The sequence below is a fragment of the Paralichthys olivaceus genome, chromosome 16, assembly GCF_024713975.1.
Source record: "Paralichthys olivaceus isolate ysfri-2021 chromosome 16, ASM2471397v2, whole genome shotgun sequence".
Taxonomy (NCBI): Eukaryota; Metazoa; Chordata; class Actinopteri; order Pleuronectiformes; family Paralichthyidae; genus Paralichthys; species Paralichthys olivaceus.
The window spans coordinates 22,561,493-22,586,699 of NC_091108.1; the positions used below are offsets into that span (position 1 = coordinate 22,561,493).

Genomic DNA, 25,207 nt, shown 5'->3' on the forward strand with positions numbered 1-25,207 from the left:
CTCTGTTTGTTATTGTCCTGTTCCGGATCAGCTCTGTCCAAAAACGTTTGTGTACTTTGGGTCTGGGTGCGTTGGTTTCTTCTTTAATGCTACAATATACAATGTTAGCTCAGACAATTAGTTCTTCCAACTGTGTGGTCACAGTGTGGGGGAGGTTGTGGTGTGGTGGTTGCTCATAGAGCTTCAGCACTGAAAACTGTGAGGAATGAATGAAGTGGTAACAACAGGATCTGTCCATGGTGCTGAAAAGTGTGGCGCCTTAGGACTTAACACTGCTTCACTTCATGTCTTTTATTTGATTCAAATGGCAAGCTGGATATTAACACACACACTGAGAGCTTGTTTGAGAGATTGATTGTCTTCATCAGAAGATTGTAAGAGGAGGTGTCTCACACGATGCAAACAGGCAGGGAGAGGGAGAGAGGCAGGCAGATAGAGATGGGAGGATGATGTCATAGTTTCAGCCTGTGCCATAGAAGAGGCAGATGGCTGCAGCCTTCCACCTTTTCCTTCGCTCCTGTTTCCATCTCCAACCCCAGCATCAGCATCAGCATCAGGACTCTTCGAGGGCAAATGGTGACAGACCGCAGAAGCTTCTTATATTGACCGGAGGAAACAAAGCGTTCCATGCATGGGAGTGGATCATCAGCCGAAGAAGTCCAATGAAGACGTGATATGATATGGTCTTCCTTTTTGTCTGTATGTTGTATTATGAGCAGGCGGCAGTGTAGAGGAGCTAGTCCTGCCCAGAGAGGAGGAGGAGAGACGCACAGAAGGGTGTCGACGGAGAGAGGCAGGGGTAGTGGATACAGGAGGGGAGAAACAGAGTCAAAATAATACAGTAATAGTATAAGCTTCCAATAATGGCGGCTAAATCGGACGGGGTCCTGAAGATGAAAAAGAGTGACGTGGCCTTCACCCCCCTGCAGAATTCGGAGCACTCCGGCTCGGTGCAGGGACTCCACCCGGGCGGCCAGCCCGACTCTGCGGGCACCGGGGACGGGGAATTCGCCAACGGGGAGTCGCGGTGCTGCGGTGGCGGAGGCACCACCAGCCTTCGCCTGGGCAAGGAGCAGCAGAAATACACGGTGTGGGATTGCCTGTGGATCGTAGCCGCAGTGGCTGTGTATGTGGCCGATGTGGGCACTGACGTGTGGCTGTCGGTCGACTACTACCTCCGCCGCGAATACTGGTGGTTCGGCCTGACGCTCTTCTTCGTTGTGCTGGGCTCTTTCTCGGTGCAGCTCTTCAGCTTCAGATGGTTCGTCCACGACTTCAGCTCCGAGGACGGCGCGGAATCCGCGGCCGATTGCTCCCTCATGGACGGGAACAAACTGCTGAGTGGCTCGGCCTCACACGGCGACATCACTGCTCCACACCACCCGGCCACGCCGCAGAGACAGGCGTCGACCGTCAGCAAGAACACCACGACCAACAGCACCGCGAGCACGGCGCTGGGCGGCAGGAGCAGGAAACGGTCGGCCTACTACTCCTTCTGTGTCTGGTTCGGCCAGTCTGTCATCCACATCCTCCAGCTGGGCCAGATATGGAGGTAGGATGGAGGCCTCGTGGGGCACAGTGATGGCGTGTGTGTGTGTGTGTGTGTGTGTGTGTGTGTGTGTGTGTAATAAGTAAATGAATGAATGTGCAGGGGACTGCTCTGACAGCTGTTGGTATCAGCGTGGCCCCTAAATGATGCCAGCTCCTCCAGCATGGCTCCCAGCTGCCATCTTTAGCCTGTCCGCACAGGGCCACTATGCTCCTGTGAGGGGCTTTCAGGTCACTTCTCTTCTGGTGGCGAAAGAACACAACCGATCAACCATCAGAATGATAGCCTACTTCCCATCTTGTATTAAAAGCTCAGGGAGTCTGTCAGTCCCACCTGATGTTGAACAGTGAACTCTGCTCCTGTTGTGGGGTATCACTGTTCACCTCACCTGGGTGAAGTCATGGATTGGAATCAGCAATATCTGAGATAAGCAGCACATAAGGGCAGTTTGAGAACCACTTGCTGAGTCAAAGTTGAAGCCTGCAGTCATACTATTGTTGACCTATCCTGTGGTGCACATACTCGGCAGTGGTTGAAGGTATGCTCTGTTTCTTTACTTCAGTAAACATAAAGAATAGGATGAATGTGTTTAAAGCACAAAACTAAACATGACTGCATAAAATATGACTGCATTGTTAAAATGTTTAATGTGTAGGCAGCATTTTCTGCTATAGCTGTGAGAGGTGAAGTCAATTTAATCAAGGGACTGGTGGTTTAATCTATAACATTGCATCATATTAAACAAGATGCTCAAATGTGTTCTATATAAGATTGGGCTCTACAGACTATCGAGTATTGACAGCTGCAGTTATGCTTCACCTTCAAAATTGGTGTAGAAGAAAAGGGCCTCGTGTTTATATCTCCACACATTGTTCTGAGTTGCCAACATTTTAGTGCAGAGGTGTGCTAATGAAAAACCGTTGAGCAAGGTTGATGGTTCATATTAGAAAACATCAACTTTGAGAAAACAATCTCATTGCTAGGTCCATTTAGCTGCTAAGCTGGAGCTTTTGATCATATCACATGATCTTCATCGGCAGATTTACCCAGCTACCTTAATGAATTCCACATGGGCCTATAAGCTGTTAGACACTCTGACTTAGAAGATCCACAACTAAGATAAGGATTTAAATAGAAAATGTTGATTTAAAGTTACAGTGTGTAGAATTTTGTGATATCTAGTGTTGAAATTTCATGTTGCAGCTGAACACACCTCACCTCATCCTCTCCTTCCGAACATGAAAAAGAACCTGTGGAAGTCTTTGATTGTCATAAAAACTCAAAAGGTGTTTAGTTAGTTCAGTCTGGACTACTGTAAAAAACATGGCGGCCTCCGTAGAGAGGGTCCCCTCGATGTAAATATAAAGTATTTAAATATAAAGGGCCTTTTCTGGGGTAAAGAAAACTACAATTCATACAATTTAGATGAAATTAATTAGTGAAAACATCATGAGGATTATTCCACATTATATTTCTGCTAATAGTTCCCTTACACCTAAATCTTACACACTGGACCTTTAATTTTGACATTAATGATGTAATATGTATTGTCAGTGAAAAAAGACACTGTACATTGATTAGTCTGATCAGTGTGTACTGGATATTTGTATCTACAGTATATGTACTATATATACAGTATATTGAGTGTAGACACAAATCCATGACTGATACAAGATTATATTAAGGAGCGAGTGGCCACTGGTCACTAATTATCATTCTGCAGGACACAGCTCTACAACAGTGATTGCTAAACTTCCTGCTGCACCAAACCCAGAGCACATAATCTTAGGCTCCTCAGTTGAGCGTTATCCCTGGACAAAATATCTCTCTCTTGACCTGTCCTGGGCTACACAGACTGCATTTACTGTAGTCCCATACTGGGACCTTCAGTCAGTGTAGTGTGTATAGCTGTCTTTCAACTAATTCATGCTAGTTTATGCTTATTTCAGGGTTCACGAGTTTAACCTCGTTTGTTGACCTGAGATGATGTATGATGAGAAGAACCTAATGTGGGGCAGAAATGTGAGAACAGAACACATGAGCTTCATTTTTTTAAGAGTAGATTATTGTTAATTTTTAAATTAGATTGCAATGTGTTGTTTGTGTCATTCATCTCAAATTGTTCCTTATGGACAAGATTGTTGACAGTACCAGCCTACATTATTGTTTCACAAAAAGAATTAGTGTAGAAAATTATTCACCATTATTACCATATTTATTATGGATCCTGGATAAATCTGCTTCTTCTCAGCTACTCTTTGGTGGAGGGGTTTGTTGATCTACCTCCTGCTTTACAATACTCCAAAGCTTTTCTGTTGGCAGGAAGTCAGGGACACACAGGTCATACACTTTTCACTTTACACGTTGCATTAGACATAACCCAGACCAAAGGTGAGGGAGCTGTGGTGTTCTCCGGTTTTTGCCATTTACTTGTTTTTGCATTCAGCGCTGCTCAATGTAATCTCTGACTGAAACACAGGGATTTCTCTTGCTCTTTATGATTTGAACCTTTGCTTACGTAGAATTTGGTTTAATTGTTTAAAGAGAAAATATCTTATACTGGAGATAAAGATGAAAGGTCTTCATTGGAAGAGACAGTTCTGGATGTGAGTGGATCAGTGAGTTTTTTTCCCCAGACAGGTGGATGTGAGCACACTGGTGGTGGCAGTGGATTTTATCAGTTTCCAGGAGCAAAGAATGAGTCAGAGTAAGACACAGCTTCACCTATACGGATATATCTTGACCTTCTATACAAATAAAATTGAATTGAATATAAAGGGATGCATTAGTTAACATCTTGAAAATTGGCTTATAGGAAGTTTAGATCACACAAATAGTGATTTGTTTACTCATTTGTGTGCATGCAGCAAAATTGCAGCTTACTTATATTTTCATCATCAAGCTTATTCTCTGTCAAGTTTTCAATTTAGTGTAGTTGCAAAGTAACAAATCAGCAGTTTGCAGAAACTAAGTGATATCTTAACATTTCTCATTTAGTTTCAAAAATGAAAAGCTGGTGATACATCAGACAAACTTTAGAGATTTATAAAAATTCATTAAAGAAAAAAATAGATTTTAAGCCTTTATGATATTGAAAGGTGAAGTATGAGATATCATACAATTTCTAAAAAATATCAATAATTTCAAATCCATAATGAAGAAAACAAAAACATGAATCTAAATTCAGAAGCCTATACTTTCTATTTTAACAACAAAATGATCACACCAAGCTCTTACTGCAGCACAGTTGCATACTGTGATGATTTTGTTATATTTATTAGGTGCTGGATATTGAATTTGAAAATCACATCAACTCAGTTATACTCAAACTTATAAAGGGAGATTGATATTTTATCTTTAACTTTTTATTTATTTATCTGCATGACTTCAGTATGGAACTGAATAGTATATACATTAATAATATAATGCATTCTTTCTTCTACACCAAATTACTATTACTGTCTTTCGCCATCTTTATTGACGGTTCAAATCATAATTCACATTGGATAACCAATGCACATTTGACTTTCTTATGTAATATATAATAACTGTGATGCAGTGGTTAGCATTGCCACCTCACAGAGGGTTCAAGGTTGGAAACTCTGTTTATATTGGAGAGACAGAGAAAACAAATACAGGCAGAACCGATGATGTTTCTAATTGAACTTTTAAATGACCATTTATCAAAAGTCTTAGTGATTTATTGATAAAACATCAAAAGATCAACCTCTTAGTATTGCAGCAGTGTTTAAAGATAAATAGCACTGGGCTATTGATTATATAATTAAATATGTGACAGTCAACACATTAATGTATAATAACATTATTGAATTATCTTATCTCATCATACTTTTCATTAGTTGATGTGCAGCATCTTAATGGGCTGTTAATGGACATCCAGAGCTTTATTGTGGATCCACTCAGTCCTCAGCAGCTTCTCCTCACATGTGAAGGTTGAGCAGTCAGCCACACTGTCTGCTCTATACCCAACTGGATTCCCTTAATCAGTTAGATTATAGATATTTTTGTAAAAATGAATCACATCTTGTAATAAAGAATAAAATAATATTAATAACAATGGTTTGTTTTCATATAGAGCTTTTCTAGTTTTAATGGCCACTCGAAGTGTGTCCGGTTTGTTCTCTAACCTTCTGGTTAGAGAACAAATGCTTATGATGTCACTCTGCTGGCAGATGACCATTGTAACGCAGCAGATTTTGTGTGGTTTGGGACATTCCCTGTCCTTTGTTTGGTTGGTTCAAAAGACAAACAGCAGACCCATTCACTATGCACCAGGCTTCTAGCTAGCATATAAGGCAGCAGTGTAAATTAATGTTTCTAGGTTTCTAGTCCCACTTTCCACCTGATAAGAAGACACTTACATAGAAGTATGTACTTGTCTTATATGAGAAAGAGCACATTAGGTTGTCTCTCACTGTCACTGGTGTCATACACCACCTGCTCAGCAGACAGACACACTCAGAGGCTGGGTCAAAATTGTGGAGTATTAATCAGCTGAGGATCTGTGCAAAGTGATAAAATCATTACAGGGAATAATGTGGAAAAGGCATGGACCAGAGTGTAACCTGAACTGACTAGTCTGAAAGGATGGCTGATGTGTGGCTTCACAGGGGAGGAGGGAGTGACACAGGGCTGTAAAACTGTCAAGTCCTGGACTTGTCCAAGACTGAGTTCTGTCCGGTTACATTTGCTAAGGTGTTCTAAGGGTCAAACTGCATCCAAAACGTACATTAACAAAAGTTCTCATTAAAGCACTCCAAGATAAATGTTTAACCTAAATATTTTAATGCTGAGCCAACCTGGTTTTTACTTGACACTGTGCCATGTGTAAAACAATCAGGCTTGTTTAAAGGAAGCCCCCCTGGAAAGGACAACAAAGGAAATGGTCCCAATGGACTTTACATGTGCTTTAAATGTTCTTTTCTTTAAAGCTCCGATCTTTATGGATTGTTCAGTGAGGCCATTCTAATGGCATCCATTATACAAAGGTTTTGTGATACCAGGTGTTCGTATTTGTCTGTGCAAAGATGAACAGATTCTCTAGAGTTCTCCAGTCATTCTCCACAACCTCTCCTGTGTGTGTCTGTGTGTGTGAGAGCATTTCAACCCCTTTTACCGGGGTGGTGTAAAACCAAGTTCACACTACATGACTGGGTCATGTGATCAGGAGTCTTCCAGTAATTTTGAGTTCATACTACACAACTGACTGATAAAAGGGGGTCCCACACCATACAATGTTTGAACAGGATAAAGCCCTGACTAGTATGCCTGGTCAAACTATGTCTGATCACAAAAACACATTAGAGCAGAGCAGCCCAAGTGATACTCCTACTCTTCTGTGTCCCCCTGCTCACAGAGGTGAAACAGTTCAGAGTCTGACCAGAACTATTGCAGACTCATCTTGATTTTAGCATGCCAGAAATCTACTTGAAGTCTTGACACGTCAATGACCCCCTCTAATCAAGTCTTTGAAGAGTTCACATATAGCAATCGGCAACTACTAATTGAATGCTGATTTGCCTCCGATCTAGGGCTTTTGTCTGTGACTTCCAAAACTTGTCATCAACTGGAAAATCTGGCTTAAAATCATGTTGTGTGAACTCTGCAAACTAGGTAGGTAGAGATGAGAGGAGGAAGAGTGACAGTGAGAAGAGCTACAGTATTTTAATCAATACTGGACAGACTTACATGTTCATCTTTCCGATGGGGAGTTCAAAACCATGGTTATTATTAAAAGCAGTAATGTGAAAATACAATCACCATTCAAGCCCAGATTTCAAATCCTGGCAGGGGGAAGGTTAAGCTCACTTTTTTTCCCAACAAGACAATTGGGTGTGGGATATAAGAGGAAAAGAAAGGAAAAGAAGAACAGGTGTTAAAGCTGGTAGGTTGTTAAGACGTGTTGAAAAAAGGTAGAGACTGTTAAGTGAAAATGAGATAACATAAAGAATGGAAACTTTACATTTTTATTTTTAATTCTAAGCACTTTTTAAAAGATGCATATTAAAAGAACTTTATTACTTTACACCTTCTTTGATGTCACAGTCAGTTGATGACTACACACAGATATTGATACAGCTAATATGTCAACATTTTAATATACATGCTATTTAGACATGATGTTTTCAGTTACCCTGCTCATGTACAAGTATATGTTTATATATATATATATATATACTTCATACAAAGGCTGAATAATGGAACTTAAAGATCTGACTTTACTTTTCTGTGGGTGTGAGCAAAGCAGTCAGAAATAGGATACGTTCAGTTATAGCCTCAGTGGTAGGTTGACAAGTCTTAGATGGCAGACTTAGAAAGACCTACGCCAACACACGCATACAAAATACACAGTGAGAGATATGTCAGGTCAATATGTCCACGAAAAGGTTCCAGCTTTAATGACAGATTTAATTTTCAAAATGAACTTCATTTCATGGCCCATTAGCATGCAGCTAAATGACTACCACGTGTTGGTGATATTTCACAGATAGAGAGGCAAGAGAATGGAAATGAACGTGGGAGACAGATGAGACACACAGAAAATGTAGGCCACAGAAAAGTACAAATTAATTCGCTTAATTAAATGAGCTCTTGCCTCAGGTCTGTAAAGGTGCAGTTGGAGCTGGATTGCCAGGAGCTGGGTGTGTGTGCTGCTCAGGCAATGCCCATGTTGCAATCCAGCCTTTTCTGATGAAACTGCATGGTGAAACTGTTGTCTAAAACTTATAGCAGTCTATTTTTTTGTCTCTGCAAAGAAAGTTAATATTTTCTTGCCCTTGAAAGGTACTTGTCCTACTTTTGAAGTATTGTAGTCATGAAACAATTTTGAGTTAATCTGCATTACAGGATTTGAGACATTTATAAGCATTGAACAAGTTTGATGACTGACTGATTTTGAGTGAACTCAGATATAAATGTCTTTATATCTTGTAGTAAATAAGGGTGTTAGTTTAAAAGTCTGCTGAAAATGTTTCTCCTGTGCCTTAACTTCTCACTTTGCTGCACTGATGTTGAGGTGTCCTCCAGAATATGTCAGTGCACTGTCACATCCTTAGGTACAACAGAGCACACTTCTGATCTCACTTGGTGTTAACTATTTTAAAAAAAAACTTATTTGTGCAAATTGTTTGCCTTCATCAGAAAGCTGACAGTACAGATGACATGCTAGAAATGTAGGGAAGGGAAACTAAAGTTCATGGTATATCAGAAATCTCATTTGAAGCAAGCAAAATATTTAATGTCCTTAAAGGTACAGTTATGTTACCTCTAACTACTGGCTGAGGGGTAGAGCACATCCTCCAACCAGAAGGTCAGCAGTTTGATCCCTAGTCTGAACCCTAAATTGCCCCATAGAACACAAAAAAAGTGCTGCTAATAGATGGACTGTATGAATGTGTGTGTGTGTGAATGGGTGAATGGCAAACTGAAGTGTAAAGCACTCTGAGTGGTCATCAAGAGTAGAAATACAAACCATTTAACTACACCGGCATCATATGTTATATCAATTGTGTCCTTACATTATCCCAAATGTTTTACAACAATTTTCAAACCAGGAGCAACCTGTAATTATAACCGAGGTGTGTTTTGTATAATCACCTGCCGGAGGCATCATATCCCCTTTGTGCATGTGTCATGTGTTGTGTTTGTCTGTCAGAGGAGCCCAAATTGACTTTTCATCCACTTTTGTTGTTTTTTAACCAACCATGTGAAGGAAGTAGTTGGCAGCTCAGCTCACAGCCTCTCAGAGACAACCTGTGCTCACCAAACGGTGATGGGCTTTTGCCCACAGTATCAGCTTTGAAGTTGTATTTTTGTGACTGTCCTCTGCGTTTTTATAATTAGCAGGTGAGGTTTTTTGGAGAGGAGGAGACCTTTATTGATAATTTAGCTTTTGAACACTGACGGAATCCTAACCAGGACAGGCTGAATGATGAAAACAACTACCATGATCACTTCCCCAAACTTTGGCTGAGGAAGTGGAGAGGTTGTCCTCTAACCAGAAGGCTGGTGTTTTGATCCCAGTCTTCCCCATTCTGCATGTTAAATTGTCCTTAGGGAATATACTGTTTATTCAATCCCATAGAACCCTGAACTGGAGAATCTGCTGTCATTTGCCGTATTTATGAATCGTATTTATCGCAGTAAACGCCCTGTTGTTGTGATCAACAACATCACTTGAGTTGATAAGTTGATCAGTTTGGCCTCCAGCTCAACTGTGAAGAACCTTGGAGTTATGTTCGACCAGGACATGTCATTTGACCAACACATAAAACAAGTCTCTAGGACAGCTTTCTTCCACCTGCGCAATATTATTAGAAACATCCTGTCTCAGAAGGATGCTGAGAAACTAGTCCACTACTCCTGTCTTAGCTTCTCTACATAATAGAATTCAAGATCCTGCACCTCACATATAAAGCCCTTAATAATCAAGCCCCTTCATACATCAGAGACCTAATAACACCATATTATCCAAATAGATCACCTCGTTCACAAAACACAGGCTCTCTTGTGGTTCCAAGAGTCTGTAAGAGTAGAACAGGAGGTAGAGCATTCAGCTACCAGGCTCCTCTCCTGTGGAACCAGCTCCCACTCTGGGTTCAGGAGGCAGACACCATCTCTGCATTTAAAGTTAAACTTAAAACGTTTCTTTTAGATAAAGCCAATAGTTGCACTGAGCACGTCTCCCCTTCTCTCTGTGTCTCTGCCCCCACACTCATTTATTTATTTTAATACATGTCAGTAACTATGTTTCTTTTTTCTCGCATAGTCCCTCTCTCTCTTTCTCTCATTTAAGATATCTCTAACAACAAATATTACCATTATTGCTGTTATTAATTACAATATTTCAGTAATTAATGATTATATGAATTGTGCCTGTTATCAATAATAACTAATAAGCCTTTACATTATAACTTTACGTTATTGTTTTCATATTAACTAGTCAGATCTGATACCTGACGGTGCTCAAGTATTCCTGGTCTCTCTCTCCTCTCTCTCTCCTCTCTCTCTCCCCCTCCTCCCCCTCCTCCTCCTCCCCACTATCTCTCTCCCTTCTCTTTCCTCTTTTCCACCCATCTCTCCTCTCCCATTTTTCTTTTCTCACCCCAACCGGTCGAGGCCGATGACCGCCCACATTTAGCCTGGTTCTATAGGTTTCTCCCCGTTAATGAGTTTTTCTCTCCACAGTCGCCAAAGTGCTGCTCATTGTGGGAACTGTTGGGGTTCTCTTTATTAATACGATGTTAAGATCTGGACCTTCTATGTAAAGTGCCTTTAGATAAATATATTATGATTTTGCGCTATACAAATAAAATTTAATTCAATTGAATAGAATTTTTCGAAAGTGAGGCCATTTTGGCCGCTCCTCACTTTTTCAAAGTGTTGTTTGTAACTGTCCTCACTAAGATAGAAGTACAAGAGTGTGTGTGTCTGTGTGTGTGTGTGTGTGGTGTGGTGTGGTGTGGTGTGGTGTGTGTGTGTGTGTGTGTGTGTGTGTGTGTGTGTGTGTGTGGAAAAAGGAAATTCTTTTTCTCTGGATATTCCCAAAGAAAATAATATAAAAAAGAAAGTGTATGTACTGATGACATGGAATATTTCTGGTTGATGATGAAACATGGTACTTTCCACCATTTCAGGTATCTTCACACCATCTACCTGGGCGTTCGAAGTCGCCAGAGTGCTGAGACAGAACGGTGGCGTTACTATTGGAGGATGGTCTACGAGTTTGCAGATGTGAGCATGCTGCATCTACTGGCCACCTTCCTGGAGAGTGCTCCACAACTGGTGCTGCAGCTGTGCATTATCATACAGACACACAAGCTCCAGGCTGTACAAGGTAATTCGTAACACACACACACACATTATCCCTTATTACCCCTTTATCCCTTTTTTAAAGCATTACACAACTAAAACCCTTTATACCTCTAAATTGTATGGAAAATTTGGACACCTGAATATTTATCAGTATGATAACCTAAAATGACGAAACCATCTTTGAGAAACATTTATTTAATGTGTATTTAGACTTTTTATATTGGTCCATGACCTATCCACTATGATGTTGTTCTTAGTCAGTCGTGATATTGCACTTACTAATATTTCAATCAGGAGAGACTTCAACAAGAGTAGAAAGGGATGTGATATAAATTAGTCTATTTGGAACTTAAACCACTTGTGATGTTATCAGGACTGGAGGGGGCTGAGGCTGTGCATAAATAGGAAACATTCCGGTCTTGAGGTGGTAATGATGGGATGAAGAGATGCTGAGGATCTGAATGAGCTGATGATATGGAGATTTGATGTGTTTGGGGAGGAGGAGGATTGCAGCGATTCACTGAAATAACAGCTAACAGTGAGAAAAGTAATTACTCCAAACCCTAACTGTAACAATTTGCAGACTTTTGTTTAGATTGCAGAAATATCAGCAAATCAGCGAAACTACTTAAAGCAACAATGTGAAGGATTTAGTGGAATCTTGTGGTGAAGTTAGGTTGCAGCCAACCAAATCCCCCTCACACTCCACTCAACCTGCCATTTCAAGAATGTAGAAGAAGTAACATCAATTTACAAAAGGTAATCTTTAGTGTTTGATTTTTCCATTCTGACCTACTATCTAAACTTGATAATGTAAAATCCCCATGTAAATATAAACGGCACATTCTAAATGATTGAAAAAAGACAGATTCCTACTTTGAGTTGCATTGAAACATCTGACCCCAACTGCAAATGTCTGCAGTCAGAGGTAACTTTCCAGCTTTCTAGATAGAATTGAATGTTCTTACCAGATAAGGTTTTCAGCTTTCAGTGGTGTTGTATGCAAGCATGTTTAGAACACGTCTCACTTCTCCAACAGTCCTCTGAAATGGGTCAAAAGAGCTCTCGACTTATCGGACTTCTGTTTTGCTGTAGTGGGTTTGGGACATGTTAAAGGGCTCACTGAGGTGAAAAGCCACCTATTCCACAAAGCTACATTCACATCCTGATTCACTTTGGCTCCAGTCTTTGTGATAAACTAGGGTAATCTCATTCTTTACCAGTCTGTGTAACACACACACAGATTTTCATCTTCTCATCTGATTGTTGTCTGCATATAAGCACATAGTGTCTCTGCATTGTCTCCAAGTTGTGTGTCTGTCTATTGCAGGTATGACAGCAGCGGCCTCCCTTGTCTCACTGGCTTGGGCCCTTGCCTCCTACCAGAAGGCTCTACGAGATTCTCGTGATGACAAGAAGCCAATCAGCTACCTGGCTGTCATCATCCAGTTCTGCTGGCACTTCTTCACCATTGCAGCCAGGGTCATTACCTTTGCCCTGTTTGCCTCTGTGTTTCAACTCTACTTCGGCATCTTTATTGTCCTGCACTGGTGCATCATGACCTTCTGGATTGTCCACTGTGAGACAGACTTCTGCATCAGCAAGTGGGAGGAGATTGTGTTTGACATGGTGGTGGGCATAATCTACATCTTCTCTTGGTTTAACGTTAAGGAGGGACGGACAAGGTAAGCAGTCAATGTGATTTAGTCCTGAAGAAAAATCTGTTTTAGTGGCTTCATTTTCAAAACTATATTCTTTGATTTAATTGAAGGTCTTTACTTCTCTGTAATTTTTCAAAGACAGCTGGTAAGATGAAATTCAAGAGTGGCACTTTGACACAAAAGATCTATGAGCAGCTGAATCAGTCTGTTGGAGAAAGTGCTCCGCTGTCTGTCCACCAGGTGGTGGAGAGGGTGCTCTCGATTGTCCATGATGGATAACAGTTTGTTCAGCGCCCTCTTCAAAAGAGGTTGCAGCCAATGACGGAGCCATTGTAAAACTTTGAGCATGTAGCATTTTAACAGACTATCTTCTAGTGTAAGAGTGTGGATCTTACTGTCTCTACGCGGCAGGGAAGCATCACTGATCTGGAACATCTGGCAGCCATGGTCTGCTCTGCTCGAGTGTGACCAGCCAAAATCACTGTTACACCCGTGGACCAACTCCATCATCATAGGTGTAGAAGATTGGTCAAGCCAAGCTGAAGATCTGTGGACCCTCATGGGACCACGGTGTGAGGCGGTGCTGGTAGCTTGAGCAGACTCCTCAGCCTTCATACTGTTTTGATTATTAAACCTTAAGCATGGCACCATTAAATGGTGTGCTTTTGGGCATTCAATAAATATGGAAAAATAAATATCAGAAAAACTTTAATTGACATTAAAGCTACCTCAGGGCCCCACCCTTCGAAGGAAGGGAGAAGACAGCCAATTTATTGATGAAGTCTCATGAAAGTACAAACTTCAAATTTGGAACTTTGATCAAAAGTTAAATTAATAACTTTAACCAAAATTACCACGTCAATAGGTATTAAAGTTAAAGGATATGGAGTTTTTGATGATGATAAAATGTGTTAAAGAAAAACAGTTATTATAAATTATTATTATTTATTATAAAATAATAACAGTATAAACACACAAACTAACTAAAGGTGTACTTACTATATGCAGATGTGTATGTGAGTACATGTGTGTTTGCGCGCGTGTTTGTGTGTGCATGTGTGTGCGTGCGTGTGTGTATGAGGTGAATGAGATTCAAAATGGTAGCTGGCCACTATGAAGACATGAGTCCCCCTGGAGTGGTGGGACCATGTGGCTGAGATCACATGTATGTGTTCAGTTTGTGGAGATGAGTGTGTGAGGTGTTGGTGCCAGGTTAGAGAAAGTAGTTAGATGCATGCAGAGAAAGTGAACAGCATAACAGAACTAACATTAACTTTTAAATAACATATTACCAAATATCACAACAACACAAGTCAAACTTATAAACATCACATGAAATAGTTTTCACATGAAATTCTTTTTGATGTGCTGTTTGAAGTCCAGTGAAGTGGTCTTGTTGGTTGTGGCTCCTGTTGTGCTTCTGCTGGTCAGACCTTGTGTCGTGCTCAATTGCTTGTGCTGAAGTGAGGTAGGCTCTCGCTTCGCTGCCTTTTGAAAGGTTTTAGCAGTCTGCTCCAGGCAGACCTGCCTGAAGTTAGAGAGCTTGGGCAGGGAGCATTACCTACTCCTCCGGGAGAGGTCAGTAGAAAAGAGATAGAAGAGAGGGGAAGCTCTACTTTTATTATCCCAAAGACCTCATGGGGCATGGGGCACACAGTGACCAATAGTGGTTGCTTTGGGCCCAACAAATAACAAATATTGTTTAAAATAATAAGTCCCAACATACATTACTCCAATCCATGTGCAAGGCTCACATTTGAGCTGTGAGAACTATTTTACTCACTGAAACTTGGTTGAATACCAATTACAAATTTGTTTTATTCATTCACCTTTGAGATGAACCGATAGTATAGGGCCTATAAAAGCTATATTTCTGAGATATTCACAGATTTTTAAATGCATTCCCAGTTTTGACACCTTTACCTAGTTTGAGTTCCAACTTATTATTCTGGAGAGTCCATTGTTGTTGCTCACTGTCTATTTCCTACCAGAATACACAATACCAATACACAATTTTATTTCTACCTAAAAAGAAAAAAGTACTCAGAGAAAACAGAGTTTGTAGTCAAGCAGATTCTTATCTGTTTATTTTTTGAAAGGCAGTTCAAAACTGGAATATCTCACAAGTTACAAGACTGTGGTGTTTGTTAAAAACTGCAGTGTTACAATAATACACCATTCCAGGCCAGATATAAACTCCTGACAGGACAGGCTTGAGCTCAATTCTCTCGTACTCTACAAAAATCTTGGGATATAGAGGAAAAGAAAGACAGAGCAAAGCGTGTATTAAAGCTATTTTAAGTGTTATTAATTTGGTTGTTACTGTTTAACAAACTGAAGAAAGGAGAAACTCTTTATTTAATTTTAAATGTAAGCCTTTCTTTAACATTTTAAGGATGCTACAGTAAAATAATTGAACTTCCGCAATTCAATAAATCAGTACCTCAGACGGGCTTTCACAGCAGCTTTAAAACCTCACCATGTCAATCACACTTAATATCAATGCAATACATTGTTACTGGGATATTGCAGTAAAGAAGCAGACCATTTAAATTCCATCAACTGATTTTTATTTTGTTGTATTTTCTGGCCGGCAGTGGGATAGGCTGTTAAATGCTATTGTTGTTAAGAAAACATGGTGCAACGTTATAATTTATTTTGGGTTGTGAAAATGTGCTAAAAAAGGGTAAAAAATTATACCTTTGAATTAGGGTAAGACTTTTACATTGCAAAGTACGGCACATAATTAATCAGAGTTTATCCATCAACATCTTACTTACACTTATTTTCTATGGCTTAAATACTTTTTCACTGTCACGTTGAGTTAGCACTGAGGGAAAGCTCATGGACTGTCCAAAATGGAAAGGGTGCATATCTTTCACTCTTGGATGGTATATTTTGATACAGACACCAATAAATAAATCAGGAGACCACCAGGGGCATGGAGAATCATCCCATACTTATATAAATTTGTCAGGTTTTGAGGTGTCTGACTCATGAATCAACTGACCACTACAGCCATCGTAACGGCCAAATGTCAAAATACATGTTTCTCCAACCACACACTTACCTGAACAAACGTTTGATTGAATTTCTTCTGATCTTGTCTTTGTGCAGGTGTCGACTTTTCATCTATTACCTGGTGATCTTGGTGGAGAATGCTGCTCTCAGTGCACTGTGGTATCTGTACCGGTCTCCTCACACCACTGACGCCTTTGCAGTGCCAGCATTATGCGTCATCTTCAGCAGTTTCCTCACTGGAGTGGTTTTTATGCTCATGTACTATGCCTTTTTCCATCCCAATGGGCCACGTTTTGGACGCTCGCCAAGTGGCCAGGGCCTTGACCTGGACCCCACTGCTCAGTTCTCCACACTACCATCAGAAGGTGCCACCAACTCATTGCGCTCCAACAGAGGTGCTACCACAACTTTGGAGCGTGACATGGGGAAGTATTCTGAGCGGGATGGCTGCATGCCAGTGTTTCAGGTCCGACCCACAGTGCCATCCACTCCATCATCTCGTGCTCCACGCCTTGAAGAGACCGTCATTAAGATCGACCTTTGTAGAAACCATTACCCAGCTTGGGAGCGCCATGTTCTTGACCGCAGTATACGAAAGGCAATCCTGGCCATAGACTGCTCCCTGACTCCTCCACGGCTGCAGTACAAAGATGACGCTCTGGTGCAGGAGAGGTTGGAATATGAGACCACTTTATAGCTGAATCCTGCTCTGAGAACCCAGCTTCATATATCACATTTACAGAAACAGAAACTGTGGCAATAAAAATGTGTTACTACCAACAACGTCACTTCTCATCTCCGATTTCCCCATTCTTCAGCATCAGCTCCCCACCCTGCAAGACGCAAATGCACTGTTTAGTTAAGTTTGGAAAAGTAAGGGATAAAATAAACATGTGTTCATGTCCTAACACATGGGCTTGAAGTCATCACATATTCCTGTTAATGGCATCTGAATTACACATCAATGTCTCTAATGCAATGCGGAAAGGAAACAATCCCTCATTCATCATCAGTAGAAAACTGTCATATCTGTCTTAACGTGTTAGTGTCTTTCTGTTTGGAAGTTGTGATTGTGTGCTCCCTTAGCGGTTGCATCTGCGTAGGTATTTCCATCAGTATCTACACAGTTATGCTTGCTACTCCTGTCTTAGTGCCAAAAAGATTCCTTGGAAATGCCCTCCAGCCTCTGAGGATGTGGAACACCTTAAAGCTGGCTGGGTAATCCAAAATGTTTCCCTCTGGCCCTGATATTTCATTCCTCTTGGATAGGTTTGATCTACACTGGAAGTGGGTCAGACAGAAAGTGAACAGCTTGAAGACAGTGGTCAAAGTAGCACTTATACTCAGTCATTGTGTTCTGTCTGGATAAAATCCACCAAAAATGGTCGTTCAGAAGAACAGAGAGTGAGAAAGAATAAGTGAAAGTTGGACAGACAAGAGGCTCGTGGTTTTTCTCACACAATGCCAAGAAAAAAATCTTCCTGGCAGCTCAACTCAGCTACTGTATAAGTGGAACCACATAATCCTGGCTGTACAATGAAACTGATTTTTACTTAATGTGGAAAGTACAGCAGAAGAAATGAGCCAACTGCCAGGGAGCAATGAAAAAGACACGACAAGCGGGGATGAACTGGAGATAAGTCAACGATGGAGGAGACACAGACAAGCAGCCATCTCAGCCAAACTAAATCAACCACCAGGATGTACAGCTGTGATACAACATGCAGCATTTTTAGAGATGGTGTAAAGGGTACTGAAGTCAATGTGATTCTGTTTTTGAATGCATGTGTGTGGTGTTGAATGAGCAGCAGATCAGGTGGACCTGTGGTTGATCAGTGAAGGTACACCCTGACATGTGGTCTGTGAGTGTTGTTTTTGGTCGTTGATTAACACGTCACCGTCTGGGGAAGTTGCTCCTGTTTTGCCCTCAGTTGATTCAGATTTTAACATTGTCACACCAAGCCACAGAACGTCAGGTAGCATGGTGCTGGTAGTGTCCACTGACTAGAGTGACAAATGCTAGTAGAGTGGTGCCATGAAAGCTTAACTCAGGGCCGTCATATGTTATGGTCCTGGAAGGGTGAGTGATGAGCATGAGATATTTTTATAGTCAGTGCTGTAACCGGTGGCCAGACGATATTTAAATGACACAGCACACCTCTTCTGACTTCTTAGTCATGTTTTTTGTCACTTTTCTTTTTTTTCTCACAAAGAGCCTTCCCAGCTAATTCATGCCATGAGATTAATACACTAGATTTGGATAACAATAGTGAAAGGAGAGATGAGGACAAGTATGTATAAAATACTTTGAATGAGTGGGATCACAATAAGAATCTTAATCAACTTGTCAATCTGTTTGTTTGTGTTTTCAACATAATTTCCTTAGAAAGTTAGAAAGTTAATGAACACCTTAGTGAGAGAAATGTCTTAATTCCATCAGAACAACCATTAAACAGCCTGGTATGGATGTCCTGATCGCAGCATGACATGTGACACTCGTTGATGCTACAATGCTAAAGGCCTGATGCCCCGCTAGTGACACCATGAGACAAATTCATGGAATGAAATTACTACATACTGAAAATGTTGTTTTTTAAAGCCCACTGAACCAGTGGTGGTGCTGAAAATGTTGTGGGACAAAAGACTGGGTCCTCACCATTCGTTTTCAAAGATACTTTTTCATGGTTGTGACATGAATGGTGACATTCAAGCTAGGATCAGGGAGTTGCCAAAATCATCCTCGAAGGAGGATGTCCATACTTTATAGTCCATAATGTCCACCCCCAGGGCCCACTGTTACTACTAGTCATATTGACCTGGTGCACGCTGTGCATGTATGAAAACCAAACCCTTGAATATCCTGAGTTATCTCAATCAGAGTAAATGGAGAACTGTACCATGTTCACTACCGCCCATTCCCTATAGACTTTCACACCTAACTGCTTGATTTCATGGAATTCTGGGAAACCAGAGGCAATGATATTTGCACATGGATGATGAATGAAATCCATGACTATATCATCAAGGCATTGCAATTCAGATGGTAACAGTGTGTCTTTTAGAATTTGAAATGTCTGCACAAATTAAAGTTCCAGGTTGTCTATTGTGTTTTGTTATGTCACAAGCGCAATGATCTTTTTTTTCTAAGGATGGCAATAGGAGAAAAAAGCACAAAACAAGTCAGTGGGATAATCATGGCACAAGACTGTAAACCTTCTCATCCTGCTTCACCAAAGCAGCCCCAGGCTTACTGCGCTCATCTCACCTCATGGTCTTATAATTTTGTGTGTGTGGTTGAAATTATGTTACTGGTCCAAAATTTAAATATATTCATCATCTATAGATTTTGATTACAAAAAACAGGCATTTAAAAAAAATACCTAATGTAGCACACAGACCACAGAGAAGCAGTAGGATGTGCTCTAATGTTCCAGTGCCCTGACAAATACTGGCATATTCCAGGTATTAGTTGTGGTTCTTCCATCAAATAAAAATGTAGTTTTTATAATAAATATTTTGCGTTGGTGGTGGCAAATAGAAAATGTAACACTGGGGTATCTTAAATGATTTGGACATTTTTTCATAGATTTTCCTTTGAATGTTTTCTGAATTCTTGCTGATTCAATGATAAACTGCCCTTTCAGATTTGGATGTTATTTGTCTGAGAAATGAAACTGTAAACATCAGCCTCAAAGACACAGTAACAGTGGAGCTGTCGTACTTTAAAACTACTGTTTATTTACTGCAGTTTCAGTGTAGAACTATTCACAGACTTCATAAAAACGTGTTGTGACCCGATCGTTTCACTTAAAAGCTTACTCACACTACACAGCTAACTGAACAAGCTAAAAAGCTCTCACTAATTTGGGGTCATTCTACCTTCTGCCTGTGTATGCACGTCACCTAAACCCATCTATGTCACTTTGTTACTTTACATCCAATCATTTTACAAGCCTTGCTGCTTTGTATCAAACTATTTTAATGTTCTTTTGCAGCTGCGACTCAAGAGAAAAATCTAAATTCATTATTGTCAAAATAGCATCATTCTTGTTGAAATGAAGAGCAGACCTTTCCTATTCATCTGCTTTCATAATCTACATAACATGTTTGGAAACCAATGGAGTCTGTTAGTAAAATACATCCAAAACTCGAGTACAACATGCTTTAGAAAATGGTCACAAAACTATTATGTAAGCCTAAATATTAAAATATTATGTGTGGACAGAACATGACATCGTTATTTAAGCTTCTCAATGTCTCATTCTTTCAGTTTATGAGGCTTATGAAACAGTCTGTATATGGAATTATGAGTCACAGAACTTAAACAAATAATCTTTAGGCTTATTTATTTGCCTTGTTGCCACAACCCAAATGTTTAAGTGGTTGTTTGTGTAGGTGTACATGTGCTTTACTGCATTAAGGACTTTGTGGTTGATGGCTGAACTATAGCACTATTCTTGCCTTTTACTTAAGCAGAATTTCAAATTTCCACATCTGAATAAGCTGTTAGTTGTCAGGTTGCATTGTGGGTACGTGGGTTTGTGTTTGTTTTGTTGTGGTAGGAAAAGCACAGGTTTCAGGATGGCACAGTACTGTTAGAATTAGAGGATAGCGCACACTGCGTGAGACTGCATTTAAACAGTACTGCAGGAGCTCATGTTTAACCCTACTACTTACCTCCTGCCTAATTTCTGCCTAACTTTCTCCACACATAAATATCTCTTATTCTCATTTTGAATTAATTCAATATTCAATTAGTTCTGACATGCTTTTCCGTATATGCTTGAAGTGATAGGAGACCTAGAACCCAACAACAGTGCAGGGTCTATTAGAGGTGTGCCGTGGAATAACAGCAGGTTCTCATGTCCATTTAGTTGACGTATTAGCAGTATTTTAACCAATCACAGGATTTCACCTGATCAACGTTTTTACCAGATGGACTAAAATCCAGGAGTAACTGGACAAAATCATCATGGTCTATAAGAACATGTGAAAGTTGAAAAACAGATGTCTTCTCTATAACCTGGTCTGTATGGATGCAGCCTTATATTATTTAAATGGGGCATCAAGGCCTTTTATGAAAGTTTATTTACATTGTCTCCCAAATCCATTGTAGCCTTTGTTAACTCATCAGCATATCGTAATCATATATACTGATATATATGATGTGTACTGATATATACTGAACATAAAGCTACCTCAGTTTGTTTTAATGGACAGAACCCTCCTCCCTTTCATCAGCAATGTATTTTCTTTTGTAACACAGCTGACGCTTTTGACCCAAGAAACTCAATTAGACTGAATCCCTAAATTAAATTGAAAAAAACATATATATCCACCATACTCCAGAACACAGCATTGACACACAATGATAACTGAAATTGAATGAGAAATGGAAGGCTTATTTTCGGTTTCACCAGATTCAACATGCATCTCGAATTCTTGTTTGTAATTGAATTGTGCACTGTTTTAATAATGTGCAGATGATCATGAAAATTGACATTTCTATCCCATTCATTGGGCTTAAAACATCCATTTATTTTCATTAAGATGGTCATTTTTATATTTTTAACAATATTAATTAACTATAAATCCTACACAACCATGGCATAACTACACTTCCATGCATATTTTAAATGCATCTGGCCGTTGGATTAAATATTTGCTCCATAAACTACATTTTATGGAAAAGAACCCCTGCGAAAAGAGGAGTTTGGTCTGTCTTCATCTTCTTTATACCAGGCACAATTTGCTTAAAATGAGGTACTGTCCTGTTCCACAGGTGTTCAGGTTTTTCAATATCTGACTGGTGGTTGGTATCACTGCATGAAATGTATTATAAGTAAGACGCACATCAACAGACTCCTTTCCTCACTCTGGTCATAACTCGTGTAAGCTGCTTTCTATGTTTTGTTTGCCTTAAAAAGAATATATTTCTATTTTTATCTTTATTTCAACCTCATCACAATAACAGTTTAGGCTGTACTGAAAGCACAGCTTGGTTACCCTAGAGGAAGAGAGGGAGAGAGTGTGTGTGTGTGTGTGTGTGTGTGTGTGTGTGTGTGTGTGTGTGTGTGTGTGTGTGTGTGTGTGTGTGTGTTTCTTTAACTATTCAATAGTGTAACGTGTCAACAGCTGTTACTGTGCTTGTACTAGGACTCAGTCATTGTTCATCCTACCAGCATAAACATCTCTCAGAACATCTCCCATCCTGCTGTTCCCTTTGTTTACCACTCACAGTAGGAAAAAAAACCAACTTTAAGTTTTTTACCCCCTTAAATTTCTTCGTCCTGCAGTCACAGTAAAGGTTATCCACAAATTCACACCTCAGCTGATTTGTGTTTCACATCATTGTACTGAAATTAGGTCAATGTAGGAAGTAACATTTTTGCAGAATTGCAGAACACAACATATATTCTACAAACATTAGGCAAATGATAATATATTTTGTAATATTGTAACAGTCATTCACAAGGTCTTAATCCAGATTTGAATTGACATCATGATCCAAAGTTTCAAATAGTGATTGGAATCGTAGTGTCACATCCTAAACAACTGGATGGAACTGGGAAGCCAGTGAGGGATCATGTATTAAATGCTGCACCTCTTCTGGTCAGTGGGGTAGCCCATACAGAGAAGGGTGAGGGCTCCTACTGAAAATTGAAATGTACTTATATCCCCTCCCATTAAGGTTTAAACCCTACATCAACCAAATATTTTTATTGGCCCAAGTTTAGGAAGATCAGAATTTTTGGAATGGTTTTCACACAGCAGTCATGTGTTTTTCTATGTGAGTCCTAAGACCCTATCTGTTCTCTGATGTAGGTCTGGGCCTAGTTAACCACAAAGTGAAGACTGTAACCCTCTGCTCACTGCTGTCTAAAAAAGAGAGAAGCATTGTATTTCCTGTGGATGGTGGAGGTGTGTCCAGCAGCCATGGTTCAGATGAGATCATTTAGCCTTAGTACAAGCACAGTAACCAGCAGGTGAATAATAGCAAGATTCCAGTCACACTTGTATAATCATTCTGTACAGATGTCTGTGTAGAGAGTTGGGTGAACATGGAGCACCACAGAGAGTGAACTGATCAACGTAAAAGCTCATCTGTAAATAAATTTATGCAAAGTGTACATGTTAAAAAAAGAACATTCCTCTCTTTTTGAGTTCTGACTGTGAAGGGTGTCTTTAGCGGTTTGATGCCACCACAATGGCTGTAACTATGACATAATAAAAAAATCATAAATGTGGTGTATGTGGTGTATTAAAAAAGATACAAATGTTTAAGACAAATAATGGTCTTTTTAGTAAGTTGCATTGTGTGATGAGTTCATTGGAGAAAAAGTACATTTTAATGTAAAAAATAAATCAAAAGTGATAAACATGATCAAAATAACATTTTTGTATATATGGGATTTTTGTAAATTTTTATTTGAATCTAATGCAACACAAGCTACCAAAATTCATTTAATAAAGTACACTGTGGTCATTTTTCTGGCCTTGAGTTTGTTCATTTGTTCTTCATGTGACCCAAGATTGTGTTTCTACAGAGAGACTGTCTCTAAATCAGCCCACAAAGATCTGAGTGTGGACACAATCTTATTTTAGGGGATCAAGAAGAGTGGCAGATGTGCATCCATGTGAAGGCCTGCAGCTCCTCATCGAAGGAGCTGATGAGATTCTGGAGGTCGAAGATCTCTGTGAATGAACTGTGTCCGCCCTCCCTAGGGCAGTTGAAGATGAGCCACACCTCATAGTGAATGTGTAGATGCTGCTGTAGGAGCCATGAGTCCCTGGACACCTTGCTGCACTTGTCACACTTCAGGGAGAGCCTGTGCTGCCCTGCCGAGGTGCAGCCCTCCTCTTCGAAGTGTTAGCCTTTCTGCACCTTCTCATGTTAGCTTGCTGGGAAGATAATAATAATAATAATAATACATTTTATTTGGAGGCACCTTTCACGTCACCCAAGGTCACCTTACAAAGAAAATAAAAGATTAAATATTCATAAACAACGTTAAAAAAGAAAACATCAACATAAAAACAAGTGAATTGTTATAGGGAGTATGCCAGTTTAAACAGGTGGGTTTTGAGTGGGGACTTGAATGATGTGATGGAGTCTGACTGTGTTATGTGTGGGGGGAGGGAGTTCCAGAGCCTGGGTGCTGAGCAGCTGAAGGCTCTGGCACCCATGGTACTGAGTTTTGACCTGGGGACGGTTAGCAGTCCAGCAGAGGTTGAGCTGAGGGTCCGGGAGGGAGTGTATTCACGAAGGAGGTCGCAGAGATAAGCTGGGGCTAGGCTGTGGAGAGCTTTGTAGGTTAGGAGAAGGTTTTTGTAGTGGATGCGGTATTGTACAGGGAGCCAGTGGAGTTGGATGAGAACAGGGGTGATGTGGTCTGATGATTTGGTACCGGTGATGATCCAGGCGGCCGAGTTCTGAATGATCTGCAGTCTGTTAATGAGTTTGGTGGGGAGTCCGGTGAGAAGGGCATTGCAGTAATCGATGCAGGATGTGACAAATGCGTGAGCCAGGATTTCGGTGCTGGATTGGGTCAGTGATGGGCGGAGTCTGGAAATGTTGCGGAGGTGGTAAAATGCAGTCCGAGTCATGTTTTGAATATGGGGTGCAAATGAAAGGGTGCTGTCCAGAATGACACCGAGGCTCTTGACTTGGGGGGTGAAGGGTACAGGGAATCCGTCGACGATGATGGGTGGAGCTGGGGTGAGTTGTGATTGAGGGTGGATTTGGAGCCGATGAGCAGGGCCTTGGTTTTATTGCCGTTCAGTTTCAGAAAGTTTCTGGTCATCCAGCTCCGGATGTCACCAAGGCAAGTGATGAGGGAGGTGGGAGGGATGGCAGCAGTGGGTTTGGTAGAGATGTAGACCTGTGTGTCATCGGCGTAGCAGTGAAAATGGACCCCATGGTGACGGAGGAGAGAGCCCAGGGGGAGGAGGTAGATGGTGAAAAAAAGTGGACCCAAGACTGACCCCTGGGGGACACCCAGTGAAACACCTGAACACCCAGACTTGTGGTTTCTTAGTTGCACGAATTGTTGGCGGTCAGTGAGGTAAGATGTGAACCAGGAGAGTGCAGCACCAGTGATCCCCAATGCCAGCCAGGCGGTCCAAGAGTAGAGGGTGGGAG

General features: G+C 40.7%; 1 protein-coding gene across 1 annotated transcript; it reads left to right on the forward strand.

Annotated features, from left to right (window-relative positions):
• Positions 1-464: 464 nt before the first annotated feature.
• On the forward strand, positions 465-23,555 carry xkr4 (XK related 4). Its single transcript, XM_020100616.2, has 4 exons — positions 465-1,552; positions 11,206-11,405; positions 12,714-13,068; positions 16,162-23,555. The coding sequence occupies exons 1-4, from the start codon at positions 864-866 to the stop codon at positions 16,760-16,762; spliced, it is 1,845 nt and encodes a 614-aa protein (XP_019956175.1). The 5' UTR covers positions 465-863; the 3' UTR covers positions 16,763-23,555.
• The last annotated feature ends 1,652 nt before the right edge of the window (positions 23,556-25,207 follow it).

Coding starts and splice junctions, on each gene's coding strand:
- xkr4 (XM_020100616.2), top strand. CDS start 864: ATGGCGGCTAAATCGGACGGGGTCCTGAAGATGAAAAAGAGTGACGTG. Junction 11,406..12,713: donor CAAGCTCCAGGCTGTACAAG/GTAATTCGTAAC, acceptor TGTCTATTGCAG/GTATGACAGCAGCGGCCTCC. Junction 13,069..16,161: donor GTTAAGGAGGGACGGACAAG/GTAAGCAGTCAA, acceptor GTCTTTGTGCAG/GTGTCGACTTTTCATCTATT.